At 42.5% G+C, this 12,634-nt stretch overlaps 1 protein-coding gene across 6 annotated transcripts in view; it reads right to left on the minus strand.

Annotated features, from left to right (window-relative positions):
- gtf2ird1 (GTF2I repeat domain containing 1) overlaps positions 1-12,634 on the minus strand; it is a 202,936-nt gene that overhangs the window by 4,678 nt on the left and 185,624 nt on the right. For all 6 annotated transcript variants that reach the window (XM_059973054.1, XM_059973053.1, XM_059973056.1 and 3 more), the window contains 2 exons: positions 10,193-10,230; positions 8,608-8,723 (listed from right to left, as the gene is read on the minus strand). In XM_059973054.1, the coding sequence (XP_059829037.1) occupies positions 8,608-8,723; positions 10,193-10,230 (154 nt within the window). The remainder of the gene's footprint in view (positions 1-8,607; positions 8,724-10,192; positions 10,231-12,634) is intronic.

The following is a 12,634-nucleotide window of genomic DNA, read 5'->3' on the forward strand; positions in this document are numbered from 1 at the left end:
TCAATGATTTGGATGATGCAATTGATGGCTTTGTGGCAAAGTTTGCAGATGATATGAAGATAGCTGGAGACACAGGTAGTTTTCAGGAAGTAGAGAGACCACAGAAAGACTTGGACAGATTAGGAAAATGGGAAATGAAAAGCCAAGTGAAATCCAGTGTTGGGAAGTGTACAGTCATACACTTTGGTAGAAGAAATGAAAGGGTTGACTATTTTCTGAATGGAGAGAAAACATAAAAAAACTGAGGTGCAAAGGGACTTGAGAGTTCTTGTGCAGGATTCCCTAAAGGTTAATTTGCAGGTTGAGTCGGTGGTGATGAAGGCAAATGCAATGTTAGTATTCATTTCAAGAGGACTAGAATATAACAGTAAGCATCTAATGTTGAAATGTTATAGAGCACTGGTGAGACCTCACTTGGAGTATTGTGAGCAGGTTTGGGCCCCTTATCTTGGAAAGGATGTGCTGAAACTGGAGAGGGTTCAAAGGAGGTTCACAAAAATGATTTCAGGATTGAATGGCTTGTGAATGTTTGATGGCTCTGGGCCTGTATTCATTAGAATTCAGAAGAATGAGGGGTGACCTCATTGAAACTCGTCGAATGGTGAAAGACCTCGATAGGTGAGTGTGGAGAAGATGTTTCCTATAGTGGGAAAGCCTAAGACCAGAGACACAGCCTCAGAATAGAGGTGTGTTCTTTTAAAACTGAGAGGAGGAGGAATTTCTTTAGCCAGAGAGTGGTGAATCTATGGAATCCTTTGCCATAGGCAGCTGTGAAGACCAAGTCTTTATGTATACTTAAGTCAGAGTTCAATAGATTCTTGATTGGTCAGGGCATGAAGGGATACGAGAGAAGGCAGGAGACTGGGCCTGAGAGGAAAACTGGATCAGCTATGATGAAATGTCGGTACAGACTCAATGGGCCAAATGGCCTAATTCTGCTTCAGTATCTTATAGGCTTTTTCAGACTGGCATCTTTTCCTTTCCTTTCCAGTTCTGATGAAAATTCTCAGTTTGAAAAGTCAACTATTTCTTTATTTCCATGGATGCTATCTGACCTGCTGTGTTCTTCCAGCATTTTGCATATTGCTCTAAATTTTCAGCCACTGCAGAATTTCATGTTTAGTTTTTTTGTTTTTTAAATGTCTATGTCTAGTTTGACAAATTATTCATGTTGTAATGAAAAGTAAACAAGTTAACAGTGGCAGTTAACAGTTGTACTAATTAGCTGAGTAAGTGATAATTACTTTCAGGAAAGGCAAAATCAATTGTTGTGGAAATAACAATTGACCCAATACACAAAATTCAAGTAATACTCTGTTAATGTATTAAAGTCTTAAGTGAGCGAAGAGAAATTTAGTGGAATAGAAGATTTAGGCTACGTCCACAATAGACCGGATAATTTTGAAAACGCCGGTTTCACGTAAAAATGATAGGCATCCACACTAAGCGTTTTTGAAAATATTTCTGTCCATATTTAAACGGATATTTTGGCGAATCTCCTCCTACTGCGAATGCACAGGACACATCTACTGTATACAAGCGACATGTATGGTGTCGAATCTCGCCATGAAAGTTGGTGCACGTTTGTTCAGTTACAGACAAAAAAAACTTAGATGGACAGCTGTTGGCTGTCATGCAGGAAGACTTAAAACTAAAAAAAACAAATACTTGAGCGTATGGAGGCAACCGACAGGGAGTTCATGGACAGATTGACCCGGCTGATGACGAACATTGAAAAACTGACTAACTCTGTTGCATTAATAAAGCCCCTTGTTAAATGTATAAAACCTGTCTGCATCAGTATTATCTTGTATTTCCATACAATGTTACATTAGGTTGTTACACATCCCTATAGAAGTACTTGCATAAATAGATAAACCACTTTTATACGAGCAAGGACAGAAAACAGGGCAAAGTGAATATACTTATTTAATCAGTAAGTTATGGGTTAAAGTATTTGGTGAGTAAATTTCTAATTCTTCTGGCTTCAGTCTCATTGCCGTCTGTTCTGAAATTGTTAGGTTGCATTCAAGAAAACAATGAAATAGCAAGCTGCCATCACCATCTGTTCCAGCATGTCATGACAGCGGTTTTAGATTTTTCCAGTTACCCCGTCCACACTGCTCTGGCCAATCCGGCGTTTTCAAAATTACACACACTGGAGAGCGTTTCTGAAAATATCAGTTTTTGGGGGATGAAATCACAATTTTAGTGTGAACGGAGGGTAAAAACGAAGAGAAAAAGCTTCGGTTACAGATTTATCCGTTGTAGTGTTGACGTAGCCTTAGTGATGAGTATCAGGAAGCTTAGGTTTGTGTTTGCATCCTTTCGATTTATCACATAATTTGCTTATTGTTTCCACACCCAAAACACAGTTCAATCTGTAGGCATGACCTTGACCTTGTAGTTGCTTGTTTGTTTATTTGGAGATACAGCGCGGAACAGGCCTTCTGACCCAATGAGCTGCACCTCTTTAATTCTGCTGAGGGAGCAAGTGAGAACAATGCCAATAGGAGTATACCAAACCCAACTCTAATATAAAACAACACACACAAAATGCTGGTGGAACGTAGCAGGCCAGGCAGAATCTATAGAAAGAAGTACAGTCGAAGTTTCGGGCCGAGACCCTTCGCCAGGATCTTCTCCCTATAGATGCTGTCTGGCCTACTGCGTTCCACCAGCATTTTGTGTGTGTTGTTTGAATTTCCAGCATCTGCAGATTTCCTTGTGTTTGTGTTTCTAATACGAAGCACTCCAGTTTATTGGATGCAAAACCATTTTAATACTGGCAATGGTTATCACAAGTATAAGATTGTAATCAAGTAGGCTGACAATTGTTTAAATACACTGCTGGGAAAGCAGTTTGCACACATAGTTGACATAAGTGCCACCTGAAACAAACCACATAATTACTTCTGGTAGGGTATTAGTAATGAAATGTTGAACTTCATAACTGCCTGGGATACTTGGCCAAACATAGAACACAAAATAGTACAGCACAGTACAGGCCCTTTGGCCCACAATGTTGTGCCGACCCTTAAACCCTGCCTCCCGTATATCCCCCCACCTTAAATTCCTCCATATACCTGTCCAGTAGTCTCTAAAATTTCACTAGTGTGTCTGCCTCCACCACAGACTCAGGCAGTGCATTCCACGCACCAACCACTCTCGGAATAAAAAACCTTCCTTAAATATCCCCCTTGAACTTCCCTCCCCTCATCTTAAAGCCATGTCCTCTTGTATTGAGCAGTGGTGCCCTGGGTGTCCACTCTATCTGTTCCTCTTAATATCTTGTATACCTCTATCATGTCTCTTTTCATCCTCCTTCTCTCCAAAGAGTAAAGCCCTAGCTCCCTTAATCTCTGATCATAGTGCACACTCTCTAAACCAGGCAGCATTCTGGTAAATCTCCTCTGTCCCTTTCCAATGCTTCCACATCCTTCCTATAGTGAGGCGACCAGAACTGGACACAGTACTCCAAGTGTGGCCTAACTAGAGTTTTATAGAGCTGCATCATTACCTTGCAACTCTTAAACTCTATCCCTCGACTTATGAAAGCTAACACCCCATAAGCTTTCTTAACTACCCTATCTACCTGTGAGGCAACTTTCAGGGATCTGTGGACATGTACCCACAGATCCCTCTGCTCCTCCATTCTACCAAGTATCCTGTCATTTACTTTGTACTCTGCCTTGGAGTTTGTCCTTCCAAAGTGTACCACCCCACACTTCTCCGGGTTGAATTCCATCTGCCACTTCTCAGCCCACTTCTACATCCTATCAATTCTCTCTGCAATCTTCGACAATCCTCTACACTATCTACAACCCCACCAATTTTTGTGTCCTCTGTGAACTTGCCAACCCACCTTTCTACCCCCACATCCAGGTTGTTAATAAAAATCACGAAAAGTAGGGGTCCCAGAACTGATCCTTGTGGGACACCACTGGTCACAACCCTCCAATCTGAATGTACTCCCTCCATCACAACCCTCTGCTTTCTGCAGGCAAGCTAATTCTTAATCCACCTGGCCAAACTTCCCTGGATCTCAAGCCTTCTCACTTTCTGAATAAGCCTACCATATGGAACCTTATCAATTGCCTTACTAAAATCCATGTAGATTACATCCACTGCACTACCCTCATCTATATGCCTGGTCACTGCCTCAAAGAACTCTAACAGGCTTGTTAGACATGATCTGCCCTTCACAAAGCCATGCTGACTGTCCCTGATCAGACCATGATTTTCTAAATGCCCGTAGATCCTATCTCTAAGAATCTTTTACAACAGCTTTCCCACCACAGACATAAGGCTCCCTGGTCTATAATTACCTGAACTATCCCTACTACCTTTTTTGAACAAGGGGACCACATTCACCTCCCTCCAATCCTCCGGTACCATTCCCGTGGACCATGAGGACGTAAAGATCCTAACCAGAGGCTCAGCAATCTCTTCCCTCGCCTCATGGAGCAGCCTGGGGAATATCCCATAAGGCCTCGGGGACTTATCTATCCTAATGTATCTTAACAACTCCAACACCTCCTCTCCCTTAATATCAACATGCTCCAGAACTTCAACCTCATTCATACTGTCCTCACCGTCATCAAGTTCCCTCTCACTGGTGAATACCGAAGAGAAGTATTCATTGAGGACCTCGCTCACTTCCACAGCCTCCAGGCACATCTTCCCACCTTTATCTCTAATCGGTCCTACCTTCACTCCTGTCATCCTTTTGTTCTTCACATAATTGAAGAATGCCTTGGGGTTTTCCTTTACCCTACTCACCAAGGCCTTTTCACGCCCCCTTCTTGCTCTTCTCAGCCCCCTTCTTAAGCTCCTTCCTTGCTACCCTATATTCCTCAATAGCCCCATCTGATCCTTGCTTCCAAAACTTCATATATGCTGCCTTCTTCAACCTGACTAGATTTTCCACCTCACTTGTCACCCATGATTCCTTCACCCTACCATTCCTCATCTTTCTCACCTGGACAAATTTATCCCTAACATCCTGCAAGAGATCCCTAAACATTGACCACATGTCCATAGTACATTTCCCTGCAAAAACATCATCCCAATTCACGCCCACAAGTTCTAGCCTTATAGCCTCATAATTTGCCCTTACCCAATTAAAATTTTTCCTGTCTTCTCTGATTCTATCCTTTTCCATGATAATGCTAAAGGCCAGGGAGTGGTGGTCACTGTCTCCCAGATGCTCACCCACTGAGAGATCTGTGACCTGACCCAGTTCATCACCTAATACTAGATCTAGTATGGCATTCCCCCTCGTCGGCCTGTCAACATACTGTGACAGGAATCCATCCTGGACACACTTAACAAACTCTGTCCCATCTAAACCATTGGAACTAATCAGGTGCCAATCAATATTAGGGAAGTTAAAGTCACCCATGATAATAACCCAGTTATTTTTGCACTTTTCCAAAATCTGCCTCCTAATCTGCTCCTCGGTATCTCTGCTGCTACCAGGGGCCTACAGAATACTCCCAATAGAATAACTGCCCCAGTTCTGTTCCTGACTTCCCCCCCATACTGACTCAAAAGAGGATCCTGCTTCATTATCCACTCTTTCTGTAGCTCTAATAGTATCTCTGACCAGTAATGCCACCCCTCCTCCCCTTTCTCCCCCCCCCATCCCTTTTAAAACATTGAAATCCAGGAATATTGAGAATCCATTCCTGCACTGGTGCCAGCCAAATCTCTGTAATGGCCACTACATCATAATTCCATGTATGTATCCAAGCTCTCAGTTCATCACCTTTGTTCCTGATACTTCTTGCATTGAAGTACATGCACTTTAGCCCTTCTACCTTACTACTTTTACACCCTTTATTCCGCTTCTCTTTGCTCAAGTCCTGTTTATATGTTAGATCTGGCTTTACTCCATGCACTATACTTGCAGTTCTCACATGACCATTATCCTCCTCCACCTCACTATCTGCTCTAACACTTTGTAGTTCCCCTCCCCCTGCAAATCTAGTTTAAACCCTCCAGAGCAGCACTAGCAAACCTTCCTGAAAGGATATTAGTCCCCCTCCAGTTCAGGTGCAACCTGTCCCATCGGAACAGGTCCCACCTTCCCTGGAACAAGGCCCAATTGTCCAGAAACATGAAGCCCTCCCTCCTGCACCAACTCCTTAGACACGTATTTAGCTGTATTATCTTCCTATTTCTAGCCTCACTAGCACATGGCATGGGTAACAATCCTGAGATTGCAACCCTGGAGGTCCTGTCCTTCAATTTTGCACCTAACTCCCTAAACTCTCTTTGCAGGACCTCCTCTTTCCTATCCACATCATTGGTCCCTACATGGACCACAACATTTGGCTGCTCACCCTCCCTCTTGAGAATATGGAGAACTCTATATAGATATCGCGGACCCTGGCACCAGGGAGGCAACAGACCATCCAGGATTCTCGATTTCTCCCACAGAACCTCTTATCTGTCCTCCTATCGAATCCCCTATCACTACTGCTCTCCTCTTTTCCCTCCTTCCCTTCTGAGCTGAGAGTCCAGTCCTGGAGCAAGAGACGCGACCACTGCAACTTGTCCCTGGTAGGTCATCCCTACCAACAGTATCCAAAACGGTATACTTATTGTGCAAAGGATACAAGCTGGGAGAGGTCACCAGCTTGGGCACCAGGAATGCACCTCCAGGAACATTAAAACTCACAGCCAGGCACATGGTAGGGGAATGACTGTTATGTATAAAATGAACGTGAAATGTACGATTTGACTGAGAACAGTAGGGATGAGGTGAGTGTGAATGGACAAATATTTGGGGGGTAGTGAAAATAGAGGCAGCTGGGCTGAGGGCCAGAGATTCTACGACTCACAATGATGCATGGAAGAATGAGGTGGCACAGATTGGTACCTGCCCCCTCAAGCTTGTTCCATCATGGATATGACTCTCAATTGACCTCCCTTGTGTGTCCACATTACTTTCTGTTTCACCTTGGGCCTCAAGCCACTGCAACAAAGCCTAACTTACGTATAAGGAACATGCTGACTAGGCACGTTACAAGCTTCAGAATGCTGAATGCAACAATTTTGGATAACCAGCCTTTCTAATTAGTGTCACTTCTGATTGATGGTCACCCAGCTGTGATGTTAACAGCTTTCATAGAGAGACAGCATAACTAAGTCTGCACTGAACATCAACAACCCATTTACACTAATCCTACATTTTGTTCTCACCACACGTTGATCAACTCCCCTGGACTCTAACAGTCACCAACACACTGGTGGCAATTTAAAGTAACCAAGAAACCTATCTTCAGGATGCAGGAGGAAACTCGCTTATTCACAAGGAGACTGTGTAACCTTGACAAAGACAGAACTTGAGGTCAGAACTGAACCTGGCTCTCAGATGCTGAGAGTCAGAATCAGGTTTAATATCATCAACATACGTCGGGAAATTTGTTGCTTTTTATAGTCTTTTTCTCTTTCTCTCTCTCATTTAGAAAATAGTTAAATAAGTAGTGCAAAAATAGAACTAAAAAATTAGTGAGGTTGTGTTCATGGGTTCAATGTCTATTCGGAGTCAGATGGCAGAGGGGAAGAAGCTGTTCCAAAATCATTGAGTGTGTGCCTTCAGGCTTCTGTACCTCCTTCCTGATGGTAGCAATGACCTAGGTGATGAGGTCCTTAACCATGGAATGGCAGTCCTTAATGATGTCAGCAGTTGTACTAGCTGTGCTGCCGTACAGTCTTCTTTAATATTCTTTCTAAAAATAAGGAACTGGAGCAGGAGTGGTTTATCTGCTCCACTGAGCCAGCATCTGCCACACCAACAGTGGATGGAGAATAGGTGGCCAGTGAAGAGTTATCACTTCTGTGCAGTCACCCCTCCATACAGAGCTGCAACCAGTTATAATGCTAACCATGATACCAATATTCTCTCTAAGATGTGCACATGCACACATCTTTTGCTACTAGTGCACAAAGGAGCACAGGTTCTCCTGAATTCCCCTTCCTGAAGCCCACAGTCAGGTTCCTTGGTCTTACTGACATTGAGTGCAAGGTTGTTGTTATGGCACCACTCAACCAGATGATCTATCTCACTCCTGTGTGCCTCTTTGTCACCATCTGAAATTCTGCAAACAATTGCTGTGTCATCGTAAAATTTCCTTTTATTTTTTCTTTAAACTTTAAAGCTAATCTCCATGGCATTCCCCTCCAACTCCAGCAAGGTGGGAAACTTGGATGATTAACTGTAAGGAATCCTCTTTCTCATCTGATTAAAAGGTGCTATCATCTAAATAGCACCCTGGCACTCACAAAGAAGCTCTGTGGTGGTTGGGTATTCATTCTGGGACCTGTATCTATTAGCTTAGTGACAAGCACTGGGACAGTTCCACATTTAGATTCCCAAAGGGTGGGAGGAAAGAGGTGTGAGCATGGGAACCGTTCCCATATGTCATTCATTGGCTTTATGGAGGAGAACTGGCAAGGCTGGGGCACAGCCTGTGCTCAGGTTCATCATCTGTGTGTGACATGTGATGTTTGAGGATACGCAACTGTGGTTCCCACTTGCTAGCAGAGAAATCAAAAATAATTGAATCACACCACTTGCAATTAAAATAAAATCATTACCACAAGGGAGACGGGATTTGGCGATACTCCTGCTTCCATGCCTGAAGATGATGGTATGACATTCCCTTCTGACACTCTTCTTCTCTTTCGTTTGTGCACCGCCTCTGGTTTGGATGCTTGAAACGATAAAGTACACATTGTTACCATGGGAAGATATGCTAGTAAGGTTTACTATTCAACTATACAGTAGCTAGCAGCAAATCTTTCCCATGGGACCTGCTGACTCTGTGCACGTTATTCCCGAGGATTTGTATCCTCTTCTCTCCCCAGGGAACAGACTCCAGAGAAGCCAGTTAGTGTGTTGTACCTTAGAGGAGAATGTCTTATGTGCAAACAAAGGCAATGGTTGTTACTGCAGTCATTATTACTGCCTGGTTTGTTATTAATACCATGACAGATGAATTTGCATTCAGTTAAAGAAATCTAGAAATGGAAACCCGGCATCACGGAAAACCCAACTGGAATGGGAAAGAAAACCTGAGAATTTTGTTCAGAATATACGCAGCCAGTGGTCTCATACTGATTGATTCTTAACTACCCACCAAGCTCATTTCTCTACTGGACAATAACACCCTTTGATAATAAAGACCCATAATGAAAGTCCTAGCAAATGAGGGCACTAATGAATTTCCCTATTACTTTCACTGTGCCAGGGCACCTACTGGCCACCTAAGGAAAACTATCAAAACTTCATATCCTGCAGGAGGAGACAGTGGTGATCCTCGCTCCCCCCCCACCCCCACCCCTCCGTGCCTACGGTAGGCACCATAAAGTGCTGGAGTGATAGAACTAATGATGTCCTCACAACATCCTCAGTCTGCTGGCAGGATAAGCAATGCCATCTTTCAGGCTCCATCTGTACTCAACCTTCTTCAATGGACAGGTCATGTTGTTCATATGCCTGGCACCCAACAAGCACTGTGCTTTAAGCCCCACCACCACAATACATTACCAGTCGAACAGAGAAAACAGTACAAGGACATTCTCAAAGCTGAGTCTAAAGAGTGAAGCATTTCTGCCAAATTGTGGGAATCCCTGGCCTAAAATGGAGGTGTAACATTTGATTTTGATTGGGGGTAAGCAGAAGCCCAGTGTAGCTGGTGAAAGGAATGCATCAGCTCCCAAACCATCCACACACTTCCTGCCTCTCCCCTGGTTGAGTCTGTAGGTCCCACACTGGACTCGTCTGCTACTTGAGAGCTGAAGGGGAAAGGAGTTTTTATACTGAGAGACTGCTTATGCCGAAACAAATTCTTCACATGATCTTGCCTGTTGCGTCTTGATTTAAATGGAGATTTTTAATCCTGACCACTTGATTTGGTTTGGAATGAGCTTACTGAGCCAATAAGGCAATCACTGATTCTACTTGCTCACCAATGTAGACTCAGTCTTTCTGCAGGAATCATTATACAATGATCAGGATCAGGAGAGCAATCGATCAGTTCATCTGTCACCCTCACCAAGACTGAAGCTGGCGACATGTTTGGTTCTATCACATTGGAAGGGAATCTACCAATGGGTACATCCTGGTCAATGCTCCCACACAACACTTTAGTGGAATAACAAGAAAAATATAATATCTCACCTGATTTAGATGCTTCATTGCAAATTTCTGCAAAAGGCCTGTAGAAGAACAAAAATAAAACCACATCAGTTACCACTGTATAAAGGATGTCACTACTTGACAGCCAAATACGACCAGACTTAGAACTGTCTCCTCCTCTAATTACTAGGGTGAATCTTCCTGAGCCAGGCTGACTGTCCACAGTTCCCGCCAGCTTACCTGGACTGGGTGGGGAGGGTTCATTTCCCTGACCATCTGCACCTGGGAGCTGGGAATATGTAACAAGGTCTCAGCACAAATTCTTATAATTATGTATTTAATTTTTATGTCTTTCAAGATATAAAGATAGAACTTACAAAACATCTACTAAACAGAAATAAAATTTGAAAAAAAAAAAGGTTAATCTCCTTCTAGACAGAGGAAATCACAATGAAATCTATGTGGTCTTCAATCTTACCCCAAGACTGATCTATATAGGATTGGAAGGGCGGATTTCCCAGTGTGATGCTGAAGTATTCCAGCTAGATTTGGTTCCAATGCCACACTCTGTAGAGTCCATCAGTGGAGTGGAGTGACAGCTGCAGTGGCATCTGTCGCTTAGCCCTGGCCTCACAGTAGCTCTGCAGGTCCAGGATCCACATGAGTGGGAATCCCTTTGGATAGTCACAGTGACTCAGCCCAGTGTTGCAACGTATCTCTCCTCGGGCACCATGTGAATTAGAGGAATCACATGAAACTGCAGGTGCTGGAATCCGGAGCCAAACACAAACCGTTGGAGGAACTCAATGGGTCAGGCAGCGTATACGGAATGAAAAGGGCAGTTTAATGGTTCAAGTTCAAGGCCCTTCATCACATCCAGTTGAAGAGTCACAATCCAAAATGTTTCCTCCTCAGATGCTACCTGACCCACTAGGTTCTTCCAATGTCTTGTGTTGTTCCATGTAAATTATTGTCTAGATATCTTCATAATTTTCAGTACTAGCTTCAAAATTCTGTGTTGGCATTTAAAAAAAAGATGAAATGGGCACTCTGCATAAAGGGGATAGAGTTTGCTTCAAAATGCACCAATCCAGGAAGACTGCTCATAGCCGTTGGAGGTCAGGTGATGATATCAAACGTAGGTGCTAATTTCCCCATCATAATCAAATACAGTGGATTCCAGTCAATTGGGCTATCAGGTAATTGGGGCAGCTGCTTATTTGGCACAACTCTTAAAGAACAGAAACACATAGAGAAAATAGCCTGGATCCCCTTTGTTTATTTTGGACAGGAGACTTTGCAAACAGTTTCTAACTAGCGTTGTTGCATGCATGTAGTGTAGCCATTATACAATACACTGTGCTTAGACCAAACAGTTTCTAAATAGTGTCACTTATGTGTATTTGTGTTAAAAAGCAGTGGTTTTGTTACTGATAGTTAGCGAGTAATAAGCAATAAGACAACTCTGAGCAGTTTTGCTCACCATGATCTCAAGTATTCATGCTTGAAGACGTCAAGAACAGCCAAGAGTAAAACTGAATTTGAAGGTATCGACAATCATCCTGAGTCTTACAATGAAAATGGAGATTTGGAGGATGCATTCATTGAAAACACTGTCTGAAGCCAGTCCATTATCTGCACTAGGTGTCTGCACTGATTTTGTTCATTTACAGTCAATCAAAAGAACACAGCAATATACATTGGATTAATTCATCCATCAGTAACTGTTAGGGACTAATACACAGATTTATAGTACTGCAGTAGTTTTGGTAGTGTTCTATATTTCATTTAAATATATAATTTATTACTCAGTTAAACAGTAGTTTGTCTTTTTTTTATATACAATTTTAACTATTTCCATGAAATTTCAGCTAATTGGGGCAGCTGCTTAATTGGGCCAAAATGTCCCAGTCCCAGTTTCAAATAACTGAAACCCACTGTATATCTATTTTTGTGAAGCCTTAGTTGTTGGGATAAATGCTGCCCAGAATATCACAGAATTTTGCAAAGTGATTCAAAAGTTGCTTTAGGATTTTTTACATCCAGTCATTTAAGTGAGACACAAAGCCCTGAACAATGCTCATTCCTCATTTCTGCACGACAGTGTGTCCTTTCTACAAGTAGCTGACCGAAAGGACAGTACAAGTAACCTCTTTAAAAAGAAACTGAAATTGCAGGTTAATATTTGCATCTAATACAACACCTGAAAGGTTTATAGTTGTTACAATGTATCAAATCAATATCAAATAAAATGAATTGTACTATCACTAAACTAGGTTGGACAAATTTATTGCTCTACTGATTGCAAAGTTATTTCTATGCTGTGCACTACTTTAGAATCAGAATCAGATTCAATACCACTAGCATATGTCATGAAATTTGTTGTTTTACAGTAGTACAGTACAATGCATAATAAAAACAACATAAATTACAAGTAGTAGTGTAAAAACAGAGGAAAAAATAGTGAGGTTGTGTACAAGGTTC

The sequence above is a fragment of the Hypanus sabinus genome, chromosome 6 (assembly GCF_030144855.1).
Source record: "Hypanus sabinus isolate sHypSab1 chromosome 6, sHypSab1.hap1, whole genome shotgun sequence".
Taxonomy (NCBI): Eukaryota; Metazoa; Chordata; class Chondrichthyes; order Myliobatiformes; family Dasyatidae; genus Hypanus; species Hypanus sabinus.